Here is a 26,231-nt window from a genome sequence, read left to right on the forward strand (position 1 = left end):
GCATGGAACAATGCTCACGTCCTCTCCGAGAGGAGATGAGCTGGATTCTTGGTCACCTTTACTGGGGAGAAGGCAATGCTGTAGTTGTTCATCTCCCAGAACCAAATTCCCTCTAATAATAGTAGCTGGCTTTTAACACTTTCCAATTGTCTGAAAATCGCACTGTCGTTTTAAGCTTGCTTTTTGTCAGCTTAAGCTAGGTAGCGTTCATCTGGGATATCAACTATAGCCTATGTTAACTGGAAAGAAATGGTTAGATCTGAGTGTGAAGAAAATTAAAGTGGATGTTGAAAGGACACTCCAAAGTCTTTTTYTATGGCAGCTCGTCTCTGTTTTACACAAATGCCAGTAGTCATCACCAAAACTGAATGGATGCACTTTCAATCTAGTTTGACAATGCCCCTCTTCTCTGCAGAGAGTTATTGGTTTTGTATGTTTACTTTTCCTAGAAATAGACATTTATGCTRTTTGAGGTACATGGAAATGAACAAACATATTATACCTCAAATGCAGCAGACGATAAAATTGAGTAGTGCAGAATCACCAAAAAAAAAGATGGTGAGCAAATTCCCATACCCATCTTCAACAAGAGCTCCTAGTATCTTTTAGAGGTCTAGTCCAGTGTGATTCAGTCTGCTCGTATGTATGAGTACTTGGGTATAAACAACCTTAGGGCTGCTAAGAGTGCTCAGTAATATGATCTRTATTTGCATTACAAAGAAAAGATAAGCTACAGAAATGCTGTGGTCTCCATATTGTGCATAGTATGAAAACTAGATTGTAAGAGTTGAGAGGCAAACTTGAAGTGTCGGGCAGTGTTAAAGCTAGCTCCTCCTGAGCAGCCTTCCCATAAGAAGTGAAGTCTGAAGGACCATAAATATAATCAGTTTTATTAAATAATAAAAGTACATGAAATATTTGTTTTTTTACCCAATTAAAAAGTCCCAGTCAAACAGAGAACTAATCACAGTTACATGATTTGCTGCTGAATCAGAGGTGGGCRTTGCTAACCCGGCACTGTGAAAGACACTAATAACCTGAATCTGATGCAATTCTGCAATAATTTTGTTGGAAAACAAGCTTTTTAAGTTCTGTTTGTTAGAAAACTGGAAACCTGTAAACAGATTTAACCTACTTCTCACATCTTTATTTCCAGTGATACATGTTGTGGATTTAACTTTTAAAACTGCTCTGGTTTTATTTTCAACCATATTGCTATCTGGAAATGTCAGTCTTATGATCTAGTCCTCCCCATCCATAAAGTAAGGTGTTTAGCTAAATTTTCTGTGGTTGGCCTATTTTCACTTGACTGAGGCTTCTTTTGGGGGGAGGAAGGGAAGGAGAGAAAGGGCAAAATAACAATTTAGTATCCCCCAACTCCCCATCCTGCAAAGTGGGATATTTCTGAGAAGCTGTCAAAAGACTTGAGGTTCCGTTTTGCATTTCTTGTCTGCTTTGGAGCTACTGTAGAGAAACTGATTCAGGAAATTAAATTAATAGCAAATTCAATGAATTTGCATGAAGATGCCAAGATGAATGTGTTACCTGGCACCAGAATTCAGGAACTCAACCTATGACTTCTCAAGAATTAGGTAATCTTTAAGTCCTCTCTTTGAAGGGAATCTAGTTGAACACTAGCTGCATTTTTAAAGGTGGTAAAGGGGTAGCCTTCTGAAATTCAATTTTGTTTAACTCTCTTTCCTAACCAAAGTAAGTAGCTTTCCTAAAAGTGGCCCAACTGTAAAAAGGTACGTTTTTGGTGTTTGAGAGTTCATTGGTGGTGTCTTACTAAATCATAAATGTGACATTACTGACAGTGTCGTACGTTAAAGAAGCGTACAATWATTTTCATGTGGTATTTGAACATAAAACTGATCCGCCCTCTGTGCATTTCCTTAATTTGTCATTTTCCATTTTTCTTGTGGCAGTTCTAGATAATAAAAGAAACCATTAGACTGAAAAGAACTAGAGCAATGAATGCATTGTTTTAAAATAAAATTTTAGTGTGGAAAATATGCTCAATTATATTTTATTGGCACATAAATCAGCAATTGGACCACCAAAGTGTGCATGCTTATTATTGCACATTAACACAAAAATCCTTGTATATCATCTTTTTTCCTCAAATTTGCTGGGAAAACCTTTTGGTTATGGGTTCACAATTATTAGTGTTTTCAAGAACTATACTTCTTTTAAAATTAAAAAAATAATTTTCCGACCCCATTAAGTGATGGGGATCAACTAAAGGCTGTCCCATTAAGCTCATCCATTTTCACTGTACATGCGTTCAGCGATATTTACAGATTGCGTGTGGAATACTTTTTATAGAGTTGAGCATCGTCGTCCTCCTAGTGCAGTTTACGATGACGGTACCTGCCTGCTTTTTCTTTTGCTGCATTGGCACAGGCGTTGTGCTTATTTTGTTGTAAGTGGTTCCAGTATTTGATCAGTTCACTCGGTTGGAACTGATGGGAGGTAATTAGGTGGCTGTATTTACAGCTGGAGTAAGAAACTCGCCAGTGATTGAAGACAAACTCATTGGGCGGAGGTATGGGGTCAATTCGCAGCTTTGCAAGACAGATCCCCACATATACATCCTCTAAATGCAAACGTCTGATGCTTAAGGAAACCTTAAAGATCTTTTCCGCTAAATCTCCCGAAAAAACATAACCGGTTCCAGAGCAGAATACAGGATAACGTTCACTTGGATACAAATCGGGCGGCATATACCATTTACTATCCTTGTTCCTGTTAGGTGCATAACCTCTCATTAAATAACCTGTGAAATACTTGTGCCTTGGAGGAAGTTCTGGTTTCAGAAGCTTGTGTATTAAATATTCAGTGTTGACAAACATATCACTGTCAGTTTTCATAACATAGGGAACACTTGGACAGTAGGATGCAACCCAGTTCATTCCCATCAGAGTTTTAATAGTTAAATTGTAGTAAGTGTCTAAATATTCTTGCTGAATGATGTCATGGTATTGTCTGCTTTCCTCCAGTATGGCACGCTGGAGGTATCCATTTACCTTAATACTCAACCCCAGCAAAAAAATACGGACGATGCGGATACCGGGTGTCAGGCTCTCGTTACCCCAGGTTTGGCGAATCGCTTGCCTGGCTTCTGCTTGGCCTGGCTCTGCGGCTATGAGCAGGATCAGAAAAGGCATCTTCTCCTGGCATTTCTCAGGCTCATTGATGATATATTTAAAATGATACAAAGCTGGATGCCCGGTRCCTTTCTCATTGTAAATACTCCCATTTGCGCTGAGCGTGTTCTCTAAACCCGTTACCCCTTGCGGGGACAGGTCTGTGTTGTTGGCATTGGTGACGGTCTGAGGCCTGAGGGTCTGCGGTACCGCGTCCTTCCACGCGCTCCGCAGGGAGCTCAGGTTCGTCTCGCTTCTCGTCGATCGAAAGCCTCGTATGGTGTAAGCCATGGGGTTTTCTTTGAAGCCCACCCTGCCTGGCAGCCAGTCGTGGTGATTGAAAAACAGAAACATAGCGAAAAGAAAGACGAGAGAGACCAGACCAATAAGATGGGTGCGAAATAGAGACCTTTTGGTATTCCAGGTCATCTTTGCAAAGCAGCAGTGTCGTCTCCTCCACTGAAGCATGTTTTAGGAAYCCAGTGGCAGGAATATGAGATGTGGGCCAAGCAAAAGGCTTCTCTCCTTCTGAACTTGCTGCTATTCTTTGGTATTCATTTTCTGTTGTTTCTGTTGAGTAATTCTCTGCAAATGGCTCAGTCTGAAAAGGGTTAGAAGGAAGAAAAAAAAAAAAGAGGAAAGAAAAGATCAATTACAAAATCCTGAATTTTTCATTTTCATACTGTAAGAGATCACAATGAGAAATTAGTTACAAATGTAAAATTCAATACTATTTTTTTAAAACTAACCAGAGACATCCTAAAAGCCAAACTTATTTTATGATTAAAATCTAYTTGATTTGTTTGTTTTTTAAAAAAATGCATTGCTTTACTGGTAAGTTTTGGCTAATATCCTGGACACCAAAGAAAAAGAAATCTGAATTTGATCATGCTAGCAAAAAAATTGAAGTAGATTTAAATAGCTTCACATGTACTGTCTGTGAAATCCTTGTACAGTATTTGAGAAGGACTGAACGGAAAGGCCTTGATACCAGATGGAAGGTTTATTGCCATTAATTAAAATTGATTTGACATGCAGAGGGTAGTACGGCTCACAGTTTCAAGCCCCTTCTGTAAATCGGTCATGTATCGGAAACGGGACAGCGCAAGGTTGCTGCTCGCGGAGCTGTGTTAGTCACAGTGCGTTGCTTGGCGTGTTTCCACCGGCCCCCGCCATGCCCCAAAAGTCAAGGAGAAGGTGCAGCTGGCAAAATTAATTTTCAGGGTCCATAATCTCACTGCACCGTCCTCAGATGGAGGCGTAAGATAGTGTCTTCGGTCACCTCTCCATCACCTTTAGCCTTCCAGTCCACAGTGACGGAGAACCTTCTGGTTTTGGACCAGGCTCATATGCAGTTAATTTTGAACTAAACAGTTGGGTTTTAGTAGCCGGAAAGCTTAGGTAAATGTGCATACTAACAGGGARTAAAATTGCATAGCACTAAGTCATTTTTTAGCAAACTATTTGATAAGTGTGATTTTTTTTTTTTTATTCTCTCCAGATTTAAATGCAACTACTATACTTCCGTTATGCAGAAATGTGAAKTATTGTTACTAGCAGCTCAGACTGTAAGAAAAATTGCCAAACTAGTCTGCGCTTCATTTTCTCTTGAATTTTTTTCATATTCAAGAGCACAGGCAATATGGCAGCTTCATGATGCTGCATATTAAAAGCTGATCACATCATCTTGTAAATGAACCTTTCACTGCACAGTAGCAATTCGTTTGTGATTTTCAATTTGCTCTAATTTATTTCTGGGCCCTTGGGTTTTRCATAGGAAAAAGGATGACAATCTAGCAGGAGTCCCATAGAAAATGCTATTTTTTACTGTAAATGTGTGATTTATTAATTACTTTACTATCTTCTAAAACCAATATTTGGWTTAAATTCTGCCCTTAAAAAACTAAGTGACATCTTATATGGGAAATTATGGGATTCTGCACRGTAAAAGCATAATTTAAAAGAGATGGCAATTGAATGACACATAATTAAATTTTACGTGTGTGACTTAAATATTTGATCTGCCTAGTTCATGTAAGGGGAGAAATAGATCTCAGAAAGGCTGAAGACAGACTTGTATCAAGTCTTGAAAATACTGCATGTCAGCCTACATATAAACAGAATAATATATGTGCGTGTGGAAGGCGCCTCATTCACAATATTTGGAAGCAGGGAGGGTGGTGGTAGTGCACGCCGCTGAAGCTGTGGTTTGTCTGACTAACCTCCGCTAGGAGGAGCAAGTCGGTGGGGATTTTAACTGTAGTTTCTAACAATGTAAATGTAGCTAAAAAAGGCCATGCTACTGCATAATTCTCCTTCTGAAACTGCAAAATATTTRCCAGGTGATAGATGAAGCTCTTGCTGTGATTGTGCTGCATTGCACAGCGTTCACGTATGTTGTTCTTAAGATCACTGAAAGTGTCTCTAATTTTTTTTTTAACTATTTCGGGACTGAGGCCGTTTACCTGAGATTGAGCTGTCTTTCAAAAATTATTTTTCAGTCTGCAGATGTTAAACCTGAATGTCTGAAGTATGTGCTTGGAGACTTAGCCAGGAATGCCAYGCTATTCTGCTCATGCTGCTTTAATTGTGAGATTATACGATGTAAAAAGAAATAAGCTCTGAACTTTGAGGGCGTCTGTTGCCACCTGCACCTGCCTTTGTGTGCTTAGGAAACAGAAGCCTGCCCTCGAAGCCAATCGGTTCCAGTTTCTCTGCGGTGTGCAGTGAATTTTAAATGAACACTCGGTTATCTGGGAAGAATATTTCTGTATAAGCAAAGATAAATGTCACTTCAAAGAGTATCCTAGATCTCAGGGAAATCAATTGTTGGATAGCAGCTTGAGGGGAACAGTGGGAATATTTGGTTAATTATGCTTCCACCGCGTGTGGATATGGTTTAGGGAGAAGGTAAAAACCAGAATTTCAAGAGGAGCTGAATGCAGGGCTGTAGCTGTAATTCAGATCAACTTCGTCTTCACACTGAATTATTCCACTTTGAAAACTTAGTCATGAGATCTGAAGACTTCAGCAAATTTGCTCTGCACTACTAATTCATATTTAATTTTTAATTGAGATAGCACTTTGTTGTTTCTATAGAAACATACAGAAATAGCTGAAAGTGAGTCTCCCAAGTCGCATAAATGTTTGTGCAAAGTGGAAGTGGTTTTCAGGTGTTGTCTTTTCTTGATGCACAGAGGGGGTGTCCCTGAAATAGGGATTGCAATGGCTGAAACCTGAAATAGGGATTGCAATGGCTGAAACCTTTCTGTAGATTGCATACTCACATCGTGCACTTTAAATTTCTTATGATTCTAGTCCTGTCTCTCACCCTAAAACTTATTTTGAAGAGAGTCATTTCTCACGKTTTTTTTATTTGTCAAGGTGTGAGGTTTCCTAGAAAATCTTCATTCTCAATTTGCCGTTAAAAAAGGCTGGGGACAGGGGGAAGGCTCACATCTGTTTCTTAGCTTCATAAAAAATATGGACTGAAAAATAAAACCAGTAACTTGGTATCTCTTATTTTGTTTGTAATTCAAGTTCAAAACATTTCAAAATACGTAGTGGGTATTAAGCATTGAAAAATAGAACAGTAGCAGTTACTCCTGTGGGCGGGGGGGGGAAGTACATGATAAGATGCATTGTTAAAAATAATGTAAACAACTGTCAGTATACATTAAGAACAGTATTATGAAAAATGTTGGGTTTTTTCCTCATTTGAGTTAGGGTTACGTTATTGCTGCATTTGCTCAAATATTTACATTTTCTTTTCACCCAAAGCTTATGAACAGGCATCAACCATTGGTAAAACAAGTATACCAAAAGGATTTTATGCAGTCCCCGTGTTCTCTGAAAGTACGTTGCTGCATGTAGCCCTGCATTTTAAACATACGATGTAATAGCTATAGTCACTGATATATTACAAAACGCCAAACGTTCTAGCTGTGAATGCCTCCTGAATTTTCGTTTGTGTTCTGTGCTGCACTCGTGTTTTGGTTCTTGTACTTTCAGTTGTGCTCTGTAATTATAGCTTTGCAAATTGAAGCAGTCGACTCCCAATTTACACATCCTGGTTCTTCATATTTTGATTAGCTGTGTGGGCAAACTGTTTAATTAGAGGGAAAAGTTCAAAAGGCAGCCTGGGCTGGTGTGCTGATAAACAGCAGCAGGAGTTGCATATTAGGCCTCATGTGATGTGCCGGAGTTCACCCACAGACTGCATTAATTCTTTGCACAAGGCAGACAGTGCCCAGGACGAGGTCTGATACTCAGGTTTTAGGCTGTCAGATGGGAAAGTCRCAGCACTGGCTAGTCGCTCCTGCAAGCGTGCTGCCTGAGGTTGGAATTTTTTTGTTTCGGAAGTTCTGAAAAGTGACTTTATCTTTTAAATGTCTTTAAAGTGACCTAAAAACAGTGACAGTCCTATCTTGTTGCAGCCTCAGATACGTGAGCTCTTTCCACAGTTGCAGTTGTTTTACTGCCAGTTAGTATTGAACAAAGAAAGCACATTTATATTGACAACTTAATGATTTATTATAGCTATTGATAGATTCCTCAGATAAGCACTTCTGTTCTGTGGTGTATTACATTCCTATAGTCTTAGGTCTTAAATTTCAATTCTAATAGTAACCTGTCTTCTTATTTGCTTGCTGTTATCGATGAAGTGTTTAAATTTAAACGATAGATCAGAATTGAATGACAGTAAGATGGAACATGCGTTCCGCAGGCCAAGTTAAACAGTCAGTGTTTTCGTATTAAACAGAAATCGTGATGATGGCACGATGTAATTTATACGCTCACCATCTTGAGTGTACAGTGCAAGAGGGTTTCCTGCTGGGATGTCCGTGGAGCCTGATGTTACTTGTAAAATGTGGTGCCTAGTTGTGCTGCTGATAGTTTTAAATCACATTCAGTCTTCTGCAGGCTCCCAGTTTATTTGTGGTTGATGACAGCCTGACATTTTGCTTGTGTTTTGGGGTGGCGGGCAGATGTAAAAAAATTTGAAGGTACTTTTAGGCTAATGTAATTTGACTGCAYGGTGTTTTGATGGTTCAGTGCTCTCGGTGTGTGTCACATCATGGCCATTTTACCCATGCTTTAAGATTACTGCAGATAAGGATTAATTCTGACCTAGTTTGAGAGGATTTCCAACTGATTTATTTTCTAAACTGGAGGGGTTTGAGTTTTTAATTTCTCAGTTAAATGCAATCATGACAGTAGCTACGTTATCCCTCTAATCCGCCTTCTCTACCCACCCCAAGCTTCAGCAGACTGACAGCAACATATTTAACAAGTGGAGAGAAGGGACACTGTGCTGTGGCGTGGCRAGGCAAGGGAAAAGCTGGGAGAAGGTGTTCCCAGCAGTTGTGGACATGCTGTCTCTGGGCCCTGCGACCCAGGGGTGATCATTATCTGCAATGGCTGAAAAGGTAACAGACAACTGAACGAACATCACACACAAGGATTTGACATACCTTCCTTGGTCAGGCCATTTATGGTGCGAGGATTATACCCACTGAAAATAGTTTTGGCACGCCATCACTTCAGCAAAAAAGATGCTATCGAACATGCGCACATCCCCCACCAGTCTGCTTCCTGCGATTGCTTTTCACAGTATCCGATCTGTCCATCTGTCTGCTCGTTGCCGCGTTACCTTCCTTGCTCATAAGTGTTGTCCTTGCCTTGGGGCTTTTTGTTCGGYGTTCAAACAAAGGGACAGTAGCTGCTGCCGCTGCTCCGATCGGGGCCGTCTGCTGCGCGCAGCCGATGCACTGGAGCTTTTACATCTGGCGTTTCCCGTGCCGGACAATGCAGCGCTCTGTTCTCTCCTCCCCAGTATCCATATTCCGAGCGGTAGCAGGGAGCGCTCGCACGCAGGGCTTCACTTGCATTCAGCAATCGGATTTGCCTCCGTTCCTCCCTTCATTGTTGCTAGGCAGTCACTGAAACGGGTTTGAGCTGTTTTACCCGAGGATTTGGGTCTATAAAATCCATCCCGTAGCTCTTCAGCCCCGCTGCACAGGCAGGCAGCAGTTTAAATGTGGGCTTTGACAGATGCTGTCTTCTGACAGAGCAGAATTTAACGTCACTGCTTGGCTGAATCCCACGTGATTGTTTGCATTCATTTTGAMTAAACCTGAAGGCAGCCAAAAAGCTTTACAGGCTCTTGCTCCGGTTTGATAAATGATACATATTCAGTATAAGCACAATGATAGGTGAAGAGTATGAAAATTGCATGATTATTAAATGAGTGATTGAGGGCTTTTTCAAATTGTTTTCACTTTTCCTTGACACTGTAACTTATGATTCTCTAGAGAATTTTTAATRCTAGATGGTCTCTTTCCGTATTCCAAAAGCTGTTCTGCAGTGCAAAGGAATTACAAGCATTTAAATGCCGTAGCTTGATTTAACCCATTTGACTCTCTTTGAGCACAAATTCTTTGTGCCTTCATGATGAAGAAAAAAATAAAAATCTATTTCTTTGCTCTTACCTCTTTTGTATATACTTACCCTATAAAAGCTGCTTTTTGTAATCTTTAGTCAATTAAGCTGGACCACGCTCATGCATAAACACACGCTGTTAAGCTGCCTTTTTGCTTTTAATGGCTTTCTTCCTTGGTAAAGGTCGAAGTCTGGTATTGCAGAATTTGGGGCACTTGGTTTCAATTATCAATTCATCTAAAATGTCTTTCTTCTGCAACAGACATACCTATATTGCAGAATTTGTCTTTCTGGTACAAGTGAAACTTGTGTCCCTCTGATTTCTGTCCTTTCCTAACTGACCCTTCTGTAGTGAAGTGTCTTATTATATGTAATGCAAGTTGTAAGTGAAATCTGTCAGGAGATGATTCAGAAAATAGACAGGAGCATATATACCCAAGTATTTGTTATTCATGGTGTTTCTCCATCCTACTTTGAAAACCGTTCACTGACTTTAGCCCCTTACGTTGTTTTTAGCCAAAGGATAAAGTAGATCAGCCTACCATACAGTATCTCTGATTATGTTCTGTAGTGCATGGGAGTAGGTATTTCCCTTCCTGGAAAATAAGGCTTCTGCAGGCAGTCAGTGTGTTTTACTATTCTAGATGCATGTTCTGATAACTTTCTAGAAACAATCAGATTTATATCCTCCTGACTAAGTCTCCTATGCTTGGTAGTTTTCTCCATTAATGTAACCCTGTTCTAACATGTGTGTTTCTTGTCCTAATGACAATTTCCACAAATTCTGTGCTCCTGCCTGAGATACTTTAAGGTGTATGAGCATATTCCCTAAATATTGCATATAAATATAAATACATATCAGTAAAGGCTTCAGTCTGTTCCACTCTAAATCTCTTGTATTAAAGAAAAAAGGGAAAGAAAAGAAAAAAGAGAGAGAACTGAGAAGAGATGTGGGATGAGCACCACATACTGTTCTAAGACTGGTATGAATAATTGAGCATCAGTATTTTGAAGGGTTGTATGTACTCTGTCTACTGAAGTTTCCACTTAAATGTACAAAACTGTCTTACTGTTACCCTACATAGTATAGAGTCTTACATAATCTTTTGCTGTATGTATACAAATGTGACACAAATATTGGCTAGCAGTAATGCCAGTTTGCCACACTCTGAGATATGGGTAGGGAATAAGTTAAGATATTTGTGTAGGGTTTTTTTTACCTGTATGGATTTACATAGATGGAAATAATATTTTTGAATAACAGTGTGTAAATCTACCTCTGATTTTGAATTTTTAGACATTGTACTTGAGAAACAAGTCTAAATTTCAATGGAGCGTTTATTAAAATCCAAAGTGTTTACACCTGAAGTATCTGTGAGAGGATTTGAGATATATGGTGTGTTTAAATATTGGTATTGGGCAAAACTGTTAGTATTTTTTCTGTAAAAGCCCTTCAATAAATATTAAAGGTACAACAATCATAAGGTCACTTTTCCAGATAGGRTCTGTTCATACGTAAATTTAGAAAGGAACAGACTTCAGTTCCAGCTTTTAAATTATATGACCATATTCCTTGAGCATAGTTTTAAATCAGGCAGAACTGTTGCATCTTTATGTGTAAAATTTATCGTTTTGCTATGTGAACAAACTGAATATGGTATTCTTAAATCTTAATGGACAATTTCTTTCGTACACTTATTCTCTGTTTTTGAAGAGTAAGCAAGTCTTTGCTCATCTTAAGGGGAAAAGTAAGGAAAAACATGTTGTTTTCTACCGTTGTTTGACTGATGCGTTTTTAGAGGGTCAAAGTTTCGAGAAGAAATCCCCTTTTCTTTTATAGCTCTTTCTTCTTTAGCACTTTTATATGGCCCTGCACTGTACTGGATATTTCAGGAAGGCAGAGCTTGCTTTGCTCTACAAATATAACCTGAAGATTTGAGTAATCTTGCTGCGGTTGTAGGTTGGAATGAGCTTTATTTTGGCTAACTCTTACTGTGAAGGGTCAGTGGATTGCTTTTTCTTGATCCAGGGAGTAGTATGTTCTGTAAAGTTACTATGGTTACATCTTAAATTAGAAGCTGCAGTGCTAGTGTTTGAAATACTACCATCTATTAAGAGGAAGGAAGAATTACAGTGATGTGAAGATGTGCTGCTTGCGTGCAAAGAGCACCATTAAGTTCCCCTGGCCAGTGAAAGCCTAACTGCTCGCTTAGAGCTGCCAAGCTCGGAGCAGACACAAGGAGTCAAGAAAGGGAAACTTGTGCATGTGACAACTTTAAACTATGCAAAGCATGTGCATGCACAAAGGAGCATAGTTCTGAAACATTTTCTTCAAAAGAACTCTTTCTACATGTAATTTTTGGGACATCAGAATCACGTTTAATTAGTTTTAAGATAAATTAGGCCCTAAAGATGAGCCATTAAATAGAGGTCTATTCTGACAACATTCATAGAATGACACTTCTCAAAGTTAACAGAATTTTCTGAAGTGAACTTAAAATGGCCAATTTACCATTGTCGGACATGTCGGGGTGGGGGGAGTTGGAGGGAGGAGGAAGCGGGAAGATACCTCCTTGCCTGGTGGCCACACGAGTCCTCTGGATGTTGAGCTAAATGCATGTGTCGTAGCTGCCRTGTCGGCTGAGTGCTCCCATGTGGGCCATGCTTTCTGGATACTCTGCCAATGTTCTGTAAAGGAAATTCCATTTTATCATTGCAAAGTGTAGTATTATTTCTGTTGTAATAAGTTGAAAATGTCTACTGGCAGTTTAAAATGATTGATGGCAACATTTTCAAGGTTGGATTTTTTTTTTTTTTACTTCTAAAAATTATTTTTTCCTTCTGAAAATTACATATTCATACAAGATGTCACGATGCTTGGTTTTAACTTTACATTAAGAATTACTGTATCGATGTCCAGTGGTGGTGATTCTCTTTGCTTCAAAAAGAATACTTCTCCAATATTTGAGTTGGAGTAGGAGAGATTTAACAGAGGTTTTGTACCTTGCTTGGCTACTTGGTGATCACAAAACTGTTTCTTAACTATCACAAGCGTATCTGTAAGTGAATGAAAAATAGCAATCTAGAAATGACCACAAGTGTCAGTATTGCCTGCCTTATTTTCCTTAGCAGACTTTCATCGCTGCTTAGCTACTTGTGAAACCTATCTTACGCTTGCTGCATTTTTTAATTAGTCAAGATTTTGCACTAAACTTTAATCACATCCAAGCTATAAATACACAGGGATTCTATTAATGTTTGAAAATCTTAAATTTAAAACAGAAATACACCAAAATTCCTGTAGATCAACCTGAAATGGTATGAACAGTAGAAAAGGGTTTTGGTAATTTTAAAACATGCATATTTTTATGTTCTCTTATGAATTTGCAATTGCATTGGTCACTCCATAAATAATCTAAGCACATCTCCTAGTTTGGCAAAGTTGTGCAAAAGGGAACAGGCAGGAAGGTCTTATCGCTTCAAGTCGGGAAGGTGCTGCTTATTCCATCTGCCTTGTGTCACTGGGCAAGTAAATCTTTGAAACATTTCAAGGGCATGCCTTATAATTCTGAATGTWTGATTTTTTTTATTAATTAATTACATTAATTTTTGAAGTATTCAAACATAACTCAGTCCATTTTCCTGTCACAGCTTGCTGTGAAGAACACAGGTTTGGAGTGGTTCAGAATGCTACAGGCTGCCATGAAAGGCCTAGGTTAAGTTGCTTGTGGCTACTTTATTTCTTTTCTCCTTTTGTATTATATGCAAATGTTGCATATTGAACTACTGTCCAGGCACATTTCTTTCCTCAGGAATGTGTTTTCTTTCTCTATCACATCTCGTAGTCTTTATATTCTGAATTTTCATGTCTTTCCCCCAGGCTTTGCATCCAATTATTGCTGATCTTAAGTGCTAAATGCAGATTTTTGCTAGAGGATGGACTACATCATTTCATTGTATTGTGCAGTATTTTTGGTTGTGCAGTCCTCCCCTGAGGAACTGACAAACCAGTGCCAGTAGTAATGTTTTCTGCCTGTCACAAGCATTCATTTTGCGTTGTAAAGAACTGTGACTTTGTGAAGCTTTGATTTGGCACAGCAGGGGAGAGAAGGCCACCCAGCTGAAGTACCAAATGTTTTGAGTAGTTTAAAGAACAGTGAAAATAAACTTCTGTTTTTCCTTACCTTAACTTTTTTTTTTCATTCCACCTGCCTGCACTATATGATGAAGCCAGCCCTGCTTCTTCCTGCTTTCCCCAATATAAGAATTTGAAATGAAAACTGAGATTTTCACAGAAACTGAGGCTTTGGGGAAGAGCTGATACTACCTATCAAACATTCTTTAAAATGTTTTTAAGACTACAAATCTTGATATCTCCACTAAAAACTTCGGGAAGTTTTTAATCAAAATTCTCACAGAAAGCACCTTGTATCACAAATACACCCTGAGTTACGGTTGAAACCTTCTGCTCCCGCTGTCTATAGGTAGGTATTAGAATACCAAAATAAGTGAATTGGTTGAAGAGAAGCTCAGCAGATGGCATCTCATGGGAGTTGATTGGTCACCTCTCCTTACACCTAAGGAGATGAACAGATTGTTCCAGCTTCAGCAGCCTCCTGCAACCCAGCGCCTTTCTCTGGGCCAAAACTCTTCCCACAGTGAGTGCAGAGAGGCCTTTAGGCTTCTTCTAGCTTCTTGAGACACCCTAGCACTTCTCTGCCGGTGGTTTGAAGATGTTTGGCCCATCAGACCCACTGTAGAGACACGAACGTCCTGCTCATCTGTCTTGGATGGCAGGATGAGCTGTGTAGATGCTCAGAGCGTGAGAAAGCAGTTCTAGATGTTCATCTTCTCACTGAAAGCTTTTTGTTATATATACATGGGTTGTAAAAGTTAAATATGGAGGTATTTTGTCRGAATCAAAAGTTCATAGTTTTGTGTATTAAGTTGCAATTGGCAACAGAGATATTTAGTTAATGTTAAATAATGTTAAATTGAGCAGCTGGACTGTCAGAGCTGTTAGGATGCCATATGTGCTGGGGTCGAGACCAGCACTGACTGCTTGCACCTGGCTCGCTTTCTTGGTAGCTTTAGCACATTGCTTCCTCCAGCTCTGTCTTCTAGGCATCCTCATTTGCAGCTGATTCAGTGGGACATGCAAGGTTTACAGCAGAAACTGCAGTGGTTTGGTAAGTGCTTTCCATTGCACACAACTTTCTTAGCTCGGATGATTAAACTGGGAAAAACAACAAAATCTGGGAAGAATTGTCCCCCCAGTGCTCTGAGGGGTTCTATCCTGTCAAGCAGTGTCTGTTTAAATCACGAAAAGTTGAGTCTTAATGTGGAAAATAAGCCCGCTTTTTAAGAGCAGTACCCTGCCCCTTTGATATGTTGAAGGAACTACAATGCCGAATACCCTGCTTTCGACCTGGTATGATAGACTTGCTTCAGCTTGACTGGTCAGTTTAGTGTATCTGCTTTTTCTTAATGTTGTTCTATGTTAATGACTTCCTTGGCTTGAAGTGGCTTCTAGTCAGTGTATATTAAGGAACAGCTGATTTTAATATGTACTGAGTTTTATCATGTGTTGTACTTGAATTCGTTGAACAGATTCCCTGTTATTTCAAACTGACTTCTGTTCTTGTGGCAAAAATCTCTTGAAAGTGAGTGTTCATGTGTATATGCTCCTGACAAACCAAGAATGGAAGTTAGTCACACAGAAGTGACATCGTATACCCTTAGTTGCCAGTCTGTCTTCCAGACTTTCTTTCCACTTTTGCAGTTCACAGGAAACTTAAATGATAGCATCCATATAGGGACTTCTACGGAAATGGAAATTGAATGCTGTGGGAATCATGGTTTTTGCCTGAATAACTGTGAGTGTAATTCGCTCTGGAATCTGTCTACTAGTGTGAGAGTTTCTGGTTGACTTCTGTGATACTGAAGATTTTTTTCATGTAAATTACTAATATAGAATCATAGTCACCAGGACTAGTGTAGTCCTCAAAGACGTGATTTAGAGGAGATCCTAAGAGCTCAGCTTGCATTTTGTTAATTGACAGAGAATATTGGTTCAGAATTGGAGAATTTGCATCCTTTTGGCCAGCCTAACTTGCATTTCAATGTTAGGTTCCCATTTCTTCATTTTTTCCTGCAGTTTATTGGCTTCTAAGGAAGAAGAAATAACCAACATAGCTCCCTTGCATCTTGTCTGTCTCAAGGTGTGATATTTGGAATCGTTAATGGGTTTTGTACGGAGGTGTGCATATAATAGGAAAAAAACATTACCGGATATATATTAAGGTAATAATGCTAAGTTCATAAAACTTCGCCTAAAAGTAGAGATTCTATGCATATCTCCTAATGACTCTTAATCAGCGTCTGCAGAGCTTTCTATCACTGATCCATCTTAAAGTAGGGTAAATTTATAGGGAGCATCTGTCATCCTTTTTTTTTAACAAAAAAAAAAAAAAAAATCTCATCCTCTTAAAAGCTCTGCAAATCTCATGACCTTGGATGATGGGTTATACATTGCAGATTCTTTTAAGTCTTCTGCTCCGAAAGATTTGCATAACTAAGCATTCAGACTTCCACTAATGCTTTTTTTTGTAATTTTTGGTTAATACACTTTTATGTTTTTACCCATGTTCAAGTATTATAGCTTACAATTGCAGAAGAGGTAGAATTGCAGAAATAGCTTTTGGGAGACCAACTGTGCCTTTTTTTCCTCTCCAGCCATTGGGTCTGCATCTTACTGTTTTCTTTTGAGTTTCTTATTTTGACAAACATAAAAAGCTCTGTGATTTTATTAATATCACTAAGAAGCGTAAAAGCGCAGAAAAGACAACAGTGGTGTGCTACTTCTGTTCCTGTTTTAAGTAAGCAAGCAAAGGAGTAAAAATGCTTCCTCCTTAAAGACTTTTACATGGGAAAAGGCATGGATGCAGTAATTGGGGTGAAGGGAATTCTGCCTTGGAGAATCTAGGTCACCTCATATTAAAAGAACTCTTTACTGTGGAAAAAATCCTTTTTGCCATTTCAGCCTTTTTACAGTTGATCCTATGCAGTGCTTCAAGTGTGCACCTCATCTGTACTTCTACTCTGGGTTTACCTAGGGATAAGGAGGACCTTTTGCTGTGCGTAATTACCTTGTCCTTATCTGAGGTGGGCAAGGGGGAAGGGGCAGGAGAGAGAGGTGTCAGCAAGAGGGGAACTGCTGGGCACAMGAGGGAAGGTTAGGGCAGGCCTCTTGTGTCTCTGTACTTTGCTGGCAGGTTGGTTGGGACTGGTGCCAGATTAAAATTGGATCTGTGTATTCACATGACAATGCGCACGGTCTAATAAGCCTCGTGGAATCTGGACCATCGGGGAATAGATGCATCAGCCGCCTCCGAATGGTCTGGTGGAGTCGGTTCAGGTCCCGTGGGCCTGGCGCTAATAAGCGCTGATGCCTCTGCGCAGAATTGCTTGCTTGTTCTCGAAACAATGGTGCGGCATACATGAGATGTTAGCAAGATTTATAAATAGTAGCTTCATGCTGTGTGACTGGGCTGTTTCTGCAGCCCTGCTGGCCTGGGAAGTCAGCTAGCTCTGTTCCTATGAAGCTACCCTGAGTTAATGAAATTGCTACATCGAAAGCATCTCTGAGCTGTAGAATGGAAAATCTGCTACCTAGAATATCTGATCGCACTTGACTGAGAGCCAGCTGCAGTAAAAGGCAGCTTTTTTTTTCTTTTTGTGCTTTGTTTTGGGTTTTTTTGAGCAGCTTTTAGAATGGTAGTGCCTTGTCGTTATATCTTCCTCATTTTAAGCGTTTTTTTTTGTCTTCAAGCTAGCCACTAGTCCTATTAAAAATGATCAGTGACAAACTTATGTTTAAGAAGAAAAAGGTATTTTTGTTGTACCTTCAGGATATACATATATGTGTATATAAAAGCATACAAAATGTAGAAATATGGATTTTTAGCATATACCAAGAATGGAAGAAAAATGTATTCTAGGTCCTGCATAGTATTGAATTTTGTTTGTTTTTTGAAAAGGTTTTTTCCTAAGAGCAGGGGACTGATTGAACTATATGTAGAATTACTGTGCTGTCCTTTCTCAAAAGGTGATGCTGCTATTTGGTTTTGACGTTTTTCCTGTAAAAGCAGAGCAACAGCAGAGTCAAATGAGGAAGTTAACTGGATGAATGTCTGAGAAATTGAATTTGTTTGATGGGTGAAGCTCTCCGAAACATGTACAGAAAGTTCCAGGGTGTCAAAACAGAGGAGTCTTGTTACATTTCTGTTTTTTTCTCAGCAAGATCATTCTTGGCACTGAGAGCTTTACTCTCTTCCAAAACTCTTTCTGCTCCCAGTACCTTATTCTTTTTTTATTTCCTGCCACCTGAGTGCTCAGTTTTCAAATGAGGRGATAGCATTTTGCGTTGGACCACTGTAGAAAAAAATTGTGTTTGCTTTTTATCACTGATGCTAGGTTTTTCCAAAGATGAAACAACTATTTGAAGTAACAGGACAGATGTCAGGGCTAAAGGCAAGCTGAAGAGGGCTTGGTGCTTAAGGCCAATTTCCTTCAGATACGCTGTGCATTTTACTGTACATAATACTGTACATAATACCAGAGTATTATGGACAACTGGTATTTGCTAAAATGTGAGGAGCAGAAATAAGTTGCACTGAACCTCACTTGTGTCTGCTGCTGACTAGCACTGTTTGTCATCTTAGGAGGTTATTTGCAGTGGGAAATTTCTACTTAAAGATGAACTGGGGGGCGTGTATCGATATAATATGTGTATGGGTACAGACATGTACTTATGTGTGTATGCATAGAGAGAGGAGCTACTTAAGAACTACTAGAACCTGTTTTAAAATATGCTTTTGTCCATGTAGTCAGGGGTTTGTTTTCTCTGCAATGATGGATGAACGCTGTATAAAAGTCATAGCATAATAGGAGGAGCCTAAAAATTTGCAATGGTTTCTACAGCTCTTATCCTGTCTCCATCTTTGAGCAAAATGGCCCCAGTCTGTATGAATGAGACCTTGTCATTTGACCTTCATTTAAGATGATTGTATTTTTGCGCTACAAAAAATAGAGCTCTGCTCTTCAAAGAACAGTCATATTATAAACCACATCTTATAATGCATAGTCAGAAGCTTAGAGATAGACTATCTAGCATATGGATTGTATATAAAATGGAAAATAAAAGTTGAATGCTGTCATCTTAATGCTTTGAGAAGGGCTTAATTTAATCTTCACTACTAAGAGAAGAATAATGGGGGAATTTAGATATAATGCCAAAGGAAGCTAAAAGTAGAGGCCAAATGGAGATATTCCTCTTGTGTGGTATGGTCAGAATCCTTCCTGTATTTTAATATAATACTTGATTTATTATGATTAGAGTTAATTTTTGATACTGCTTTTGATACATTAGCTTTTATATTCCATAGCAAAGTGGTGTGAATGATACGTTAACTCAGAATACAAATATGAATAGCAGTTTGCATAATCTATTTGCTATATAATATTGTAGCAATAATAAGCTAATTCTCTCGCATGCATGCAAAGTRCAAAAATTTTAGAAGGCAACTCTTTCAACCTCAATATTAGTGAAGAGGTGCACAAGTGGCAAGCATCAATGCTGTGATGACACTGTGGTGTTTATTCTCTGTTGCTTGATTCATGTATGTGACTTTTGCTAAAGCAAAATAGTTATGTTCTAGATCCAAAGTACCTGTTAAAAGATTGTATAACTTTTTGCAGAGAGTTAAGCTTTTAGAACATAGTTAAATTAAATTAAAAAATTACAAATTTGAATGGTGCATTTCTATTTGTTCTTTTGGAATAAAACTGAAGGTTTTAGTTTGAAGGATTTTTTTACAATATATTCTGGAATCTGTTGAGGAACTACCTAGATTTAGAGATCTAGGAAATACGGGATTTGGGTGTTCAGTGTGCTTCCTGGCTTTCTGCTGAAATGTTCAGTTTAGTGTTGCTCAGTAGTAATTTTTTCACATTTTATTGTTGACCTCTGTACCTAAGGAGGGAAATTTCAAGACCTATGGMGTAAACCAATTGCACTGAATGGAATTTTTTTTTTTTAATTTGTTCTAATTTAGCTGTTCTTTTATAGTTTTGAACAAAACTATATTTTAATTAAAACATCAAATTCTAGAATAAGAGTTCTACAATGAAAATTTCTATTTAAAAGGACATTGGAGGCTTTGGAACTCCTAAAGTTCAGTAYTTCATATAAACCTAAGAGTAAATGTTTTTGATCCAGAAATGGATGCATCTTTGTCAAAGTTAAACCTACTGAAATCTGTTGTTTTATTTAATACAGGTGTATGAAATGACTAGGCAATTCCTAATTCTAGTTTCTCAAAAGGCCTTCATTCACTTTTTGATCACAGATAGAAGTATGATTTCGGGTAAATGCAGTATAGCATAGCATGTTGCATCTCTGTTACTCATTAATTCCTCACATTTTGTCTTTGTAGATTTGCCAAAGACCAACACATTAACAGTCATTACTTTACACTACTTGCGTGATTTTTAACCCTACATGCATCTGTTCATCAAAGTGCTTGATATGATGTTTGAGTGTGGTGTGTAATCTGGAAGGGTTGAATGTAGATGTATTGTTTGCATTTCTATGTTATATTTCTAATTTCCTGATTTATTCTTAATAAATGAGGAAGAATGCACCGTTTAAATTCATAAGAGTATTCACATTGTGTTTATTACACATAATCTGTAGCATCGTAGCTTGCGACAACTACCAGAGTTAGATAATTGCCAAATTCAAAGTAGTGAGTCCGATTCTTCTTCTTGCTTTTTGTCTTTGTGAAGCCAAACAGAGACTTTCTGTTTTGTGGCTTAGATTTTAGTTTAGAGAAGTAGGGATAGATATTAACATTGCAGTCAAATATCAGCTCAGGTCATAATGATTTTCAAAATAATGCTTTTTCTATTTCTGTCTATTTCTGACATAATACAGATATCACTTGTGTCTCAGKATTTTGTCAGTACTTTTCTTACCAGCAGCCAAGCTGGTGATGCTGCTGTGTGCCAATGGACAGCGCTGATAGAGCTTTGGCTGTTATGCTGGAGGCTCACTGGTCTGTTTGCAGGTAGCACAGGTATTCGTACAAACATGCGCGTCTTTTATCCTTCTTCTCTGACTTTTTTGTTTCCAATATGTAAAATTGCAATCATTCAACTTTCCTGTAACCAATGCAGCAAGTGGATTTCCAACAGGAGACTCTGGTGTAGAATCTTAATGTGCAACTCCCCCAGTAAAGAAGTATAAAAAGAATTTTGAAGAAATTTGAGGTAACAAATTTCACTGCCAGCATTACTTGATTAACTGCACAGATCTATATAGAAGTGTTGTAGCAGCCTATCTCTGTTGTGATGGGCCACAAGATCATCAGCTTGTGCGGTTTAAAAAGAAAAAAGGCTACTTTTTAGAGCTGTGATGTGCCAATAGAGGGGTGTCCAGGATTAGTCACACTGAACTCAAGAGATCATCGTCTCTCAAGTGTAAGGGTTTATTAGAGCTAAGAGGTTCTGCATATCTACAAATTACCAATACAGCAAAGCTAAAAGTATAGTAAATCTAGAAATACGGCAGGACTGAAAAAAGGGAATACGTGTATGTATCAGAGCTCTACAGTCAAAGCATAGGGGCACAGTAGAGTGACCGCTCTTGCCCTTTCCTTGTCCCTACAGACCACCCCTCCAGAATAGTTTTTCCCGCGTTGTTCTCACCATGCTCGAGCTGTGCCGGGATGATTCATGTCCTGCAGGCAGCTGGCATCAGGACGTTTCCACTGATGGGTGGGTTGTCGGGTCCACAGGCCACCTGACAGCAGAGCCAAGTCCACACCCAGCGTTACGTGGCTTGTTTTCTTTTATATTTCTTTGCTTCTGGGTTTAGCTCATTATCCAGTCAAATAATGTCAGCCCATAGCTACACAGGAGTTTCACGAGCTCAGGTGGTAACAGTGCAGATGTCAACAGATAACGCCAGGTCTGGCTCTTGCCAACTTGAGCTGCTCCTGCACGCTGAACTCTTGCATGGATTCACCGGCAGGTCGCTGGGTGAAGGCACAACTTGCAAAGTAGAAGTGGTTTTAGTCTGCTGGATGATGGCGGGGATGATGATGATAATACAAGCAGTCTTATCTCTTGGCTTGTTTATCACAATTTACTATAGCTATGACTAAAGCTTTTGATCCTGAAAAGGCTCATGTTGATTCTGAACTCAGCAGCTATTCTTACAGCCAAAAAGAAAAACCAGCCAAGAGCTCGTCACTCCCCTGTACTGCTTTGTGCATTGGCTCCTCAAGGAATACTAATTCAAGATTTTCTCCTGATTTTTAAGGTCTCCCTAGGGGATTACTTGGAAAATTGCCTCTATCTCTCTGGCCATGACTACTCATGATAATTATGTTTCTTGTAACATAATGTAATATATAACCATAATACAGGTTAAAGTCAACATGAGCTGGGATTGCTAAAGCTAGTAAGATATAGAAGAATCATATTACTCTAATTTCTTTCAGTGAATGAAAAGAAGATCGTACCAGGATGAAGTGTATCTTGGAAAAAGTAGCGCTAGATAGTTTATTGGAAAAATACTCAGGGAAAAATGTTATGGCTTTTAGTAGCTTTCTGTGTCTCATTTCTACTAGCACTGTTTTAGGGGCAGAATACTGCGTCATGGTGGGGAACCTGGGACAAGAGTCTTACCACTTTGTGTTGCATTAGGACTTTGAGTAACATCACATAAAATTGATCAGTTCTTTGGGTTTTTTAGAAAAGTTTTCACACATGCTAAAGTAATATCTGTGTTTATTTAGACACTTGCAAGGCTTTTAAAAATGTTCTTGTTGCACAAAGCATTTGACAAGTCTTTCTAGAAGTTACAAAGCAACCTTTTTGAAGTCTTTAAGCCTTTTCTTGTGCGAAGTTACTGCTCACTGGATGCAGATGGGAACTTCCCATAGCTCCTACTGAGTAATACTCATTTTAATGTGCCTATAACTATTCTCTTGAATACCATTTCCAAAGTATGATCAGAATATAAAAATAACAGTCCTTTTTCTGCGTGTGTTTAATGTTCACATGTTAGCGGTGCTATTATACAAGCAAATTGTGAGCATTGCCTATTCTGTGATGTTTTTGGTGAAAAAATTTTATATGAGTGTCTGGCTAAAACTTGCAGCAGCTGATGGTCTTAGAACTAGAGACACAGGAATGTGTGAGCTTGAAAGTTTGAAAGTCTCTAACATTAGCAGATTGTAGTAAATTCACCTTTATGCACGTTCTAGTTCTGTTGAATTGCTGTGACATCATCTGAGTTTTAGTGAAAAAAAAGCTCAGTAGTGTGTGCAGCTTTTGCACCTGACTTGCCAAAGATGAAAGTCCTTTTGTTCTCGAACTGCCTGGGTTTGTCAAAAAGCTTGTAGATTGCCAAGTAATATTCTTGAAGCTTGCTCAGATAATTAACCCAAAGAAAAAGAATTCTAAGTGAAAAATACAGTTTTAGTGATATCTACTTCTGTCTTTTCACACTGTTCAACGGAATTAACCATTAAAATAAAATCAGGTACATTAGAGAGGCAGAAAATTAGGTAGGCCTTTGATTCAAAAAAAAAAAAAAAAAAAGTTCTCATCTCATGATTGAGCTGCTTTTTCAATCTTGACAAAACAGTTTATCCTGAAGAAAATGGAAATGCTTAAGAGTTTAAATTGGCTTTTGTTACCAAACCTTCTGGTTGAARTTGGTATACTGGTACCAACAATTTAAGTTGAAAATATTTGATCAAAGTAACTTCAAGAGGAAGGTCCTCACTGGACTAATCTTTTGTGCAAGGCTAAAGATGACAGGAATTCTTGCACACTTCATTGAAGCCTGATCAAGAACACTTTGAAATCTTAGCTGTAGGGTAATGCTTTAAGTGTCTCAAGTCTCTTGGCATCTCAGTAATTGTTGCTTTCATTAACTCTTTCCAACAAGCATGTCCAAGAACTTCTTGTCATTTTGCATGTTACATGTACTAACTTTAACAGTAGTTGGAAAGCAGAACCTYACCTCTAATGACACTTGTCCCTTAAGAAGGCAGGGCAGGCAAGGTGGGTAGGAAGATGGGCATCCAGTTTTCTGTCTTGCAAATGATTTGAATATTGGCAATTTTCTGTTTTCTTCAAATTATTTTTTATTATTGACTTTTCTTCAAAGTACTCTTCAAATTATACTTAACTATAATCTCCAGTATAAGCCATTTCCCATTTTGAAATATGTATAGAGCTTTTACTAACCCATTTTGTCTTAGGCTATACTAGATTTTTAGATGTTGGAGAAGATAATGAAACAGCAGTGTTACTTTTCTTTGGCACTTGGTATCTCAAGTCTTCGATTAAACTATGATAAATTTTCCCCTTATTTAAATTCTATAAAAATTGGTTTAAGTCTGCTTAAATTTCTTCCTCTATTTTCTAAATTTTAAGGAAGTTGACACAAGGTAAATAGTAGTAGTGACCTTTTTATTAATATTACAAGCAATGGAAGTTAAAAATTACTGTGATACTAGCAGTTCTTGCACAGTAGCTAAGATCCTGTTATCAAATTCTGTTTTATTTTATGGCATATTTTAAATTTAGAAAGGCAGTAAAAGCATGCAATTTAATATTTAAACATCTGTCTTGGGGGACTGCTTATGCAAATTTGTGTACATAGAAGTATGCAAATAAGCTATACCAATTTCATGTGTAAATCAAATGACGGTATGAAACATTATTTAAACTTAAAATATTCTTAAACTTGATATGAATAGAAGCCTGAGAACCGTTAGGATGCCTGCAGARTCGGAGCAACCCTATTGCATTATTTTTGCTTGGTTCTTCTTTGGAAGATTCTTTTCAAAGCTTTTAACGGCTTTAAGTTTTTGGAACAAACCTCTTTCTTTTCAGAATCCAAGATCTTTCTATCATGCTTAAAGTAGGACATCCAGACCAGATATCAGTTCCCTATCTGTTTTTTAAGTCATCTCATTGTTTTCACTTCTTGTGATACCTAATTTAGATACAAGATTTGACTTCTTTAAAAAGTATTCTTTTGAACTATGCAGTTGTTCTAGATTTCATTGTAGTTCTTTACAGTAGCTTTACCAGAATGATCAATGCTTTGATATTTTAAATTCAAGGAAAGATAGTATTAGTGCTGGTAACTAAATGAATTTTTACATCCTTTTTTTCCTCTAAATTGAATAGGTAAATTGAAGACTGTTCTTCTTAAGGATGCATTTTACAAGCTTACTACCCACATACATTTTCTTTCTCACTTGAGATTTAAGTGCTGCAGTTTTACTATGTTCATTTTTATGAATAGAACAGACTTTGGTTGAATCATCAGTCTGCCTTCAAGGATGATACTGAGATCTGCTTTACATTTTATGTGCAAGCAATTGCTATTCTTCTAGAATCAACTGTTTCTTTTTACGTGTACTATTTCTGTGTAGATGCATGTGAGATGCCTAATAATTTTTAGATTTGGGGGTAAAGCTCTTGTACTACTTTAAATTATAAAGGAACAAAATAGAAATTAAATTTGCTAAATTAGAAAAGCCACAAGGTGGCATCAAGTTGTCAACTCTATCCCTTGCTCCTAAAATTTTTAAAGGTCAAAATTTTACCAACTTTGTGGATCTCTACATAGAAACCAATTGGAATAGTGTAAAGAGATAGTCTGCAGTTTTTGGCAGGTCCTTTTCTTCCTTTCGTAATTTGTAACTTGCAAAGCAACTTGCCTTACCTGCTGCTTTTCATTTGTGTTTCAAGAGAGAAATATTCATTTGGGTAAATGTGAAAGATGCCTCCAGGAAAAAAAAATCTACCGGTGTAACATATTTCAGTGTGTAAAAGATGAGAGTTCTTTTCCTAAAATATGATTTATGTTAAGGCAGTTTCTGATTTCAATGTGAGAGGAATAAGAAAAATTGAACTATGGATAGTAATGCTCTTATAGACTTCAGAAAAATATTAGATATCCTTTAGTTGTGTCTCAGTATGAGATTAATAGTGATAATTACTGATGCTGTGAATTAACACAAACTAGTTTTTGTTAGAGGTCCACAAACACAGCAAAATGCTTTAAGTGATATTAAAAAAAAAATAACAGTCAGTGAACTAAATACACCTAGAGATTAACAAAAGATGTAAGCTTGTTAAATAAGTCCTAAATGTTCAGAAAGTTATAAAGTCTCAGATTTGACCATTTCAATATATTGATTTTTTTTAAGTTCCTGAATTTTTTACATTGCAACAGATCAAGGATATTGAAGGACAGACAAGTATTGTATGAATCTATCCTATATAGTTTGCATCTTGATAATATGTTGCAACTTGCTTATATATTGCAGAAGTGGGTAAATGAAAATGAACGTTCAGGTGAGGGTAAGCTGTATACAGGATGTGCAGATTAAAAAGACTTCTAAGAATAGACTTGGAGGTTCTCAGAGCACTCTCTCACTGAACGAATCAGAGCACGTGGTAGTTCCTGAAGTTCTATGACAAAGATGAAGAACTATGATGAAACTATGGAAAAAATGAGGGAAAAGTAGAATGTACTAAAAGTTT

General features: G+C 38.0%; 2 protein-coding genes across 2 annotated transcripts in view; one reads left to right on the forward strand and one right to left on the reverse strand.

Annotated features, from left to right (window-relative positions):
- CDC73 (cell division cycle 73) overlaps positions 1-26,231 on the forward strand; it is a 99,504-nt gene that overhangs the window by 49,897 nt on the left and 23,376 nt on the right. The gene's annotated exons all lie outside the window — the stretch shown is intronic.
- On the reverse strand, positions 870-9,184 carry B3GALT2 (beta-1,3-galactosyltransferase 2). The gene is made up of 2 exons (XM_085303197.1): positions 8,624-9,184; positions 870-3,750 (listed from the first exon to the last, which is right to left on the reverse strand). Exon 2 carries the CDS (start codon positions 3,615-3,617, stop codon positions 2,349-2,351), a length of 1,269 nt encoding a protein of 422 aa, XP_085159323.1. The 5' UTR covers positions 3,618-3,750; positions 8,624-9,184; the 3' UTR covers positions 870-2,348.

This window comes from Rhea americana, unplaced genomic scaffold (assembly GCF_003343005.1).
Source record: "Rhea americana isolate MKP2758 unplaced genomic scaffold, rheAme1 scaffold_198, whole genome shotgun sequence".
NCBI classification, from domain to species: Eukaryota; Metazoa; Chordata; class Aves; order Rheiformes; family Rheidae; genus Rhea; species Rhea americana.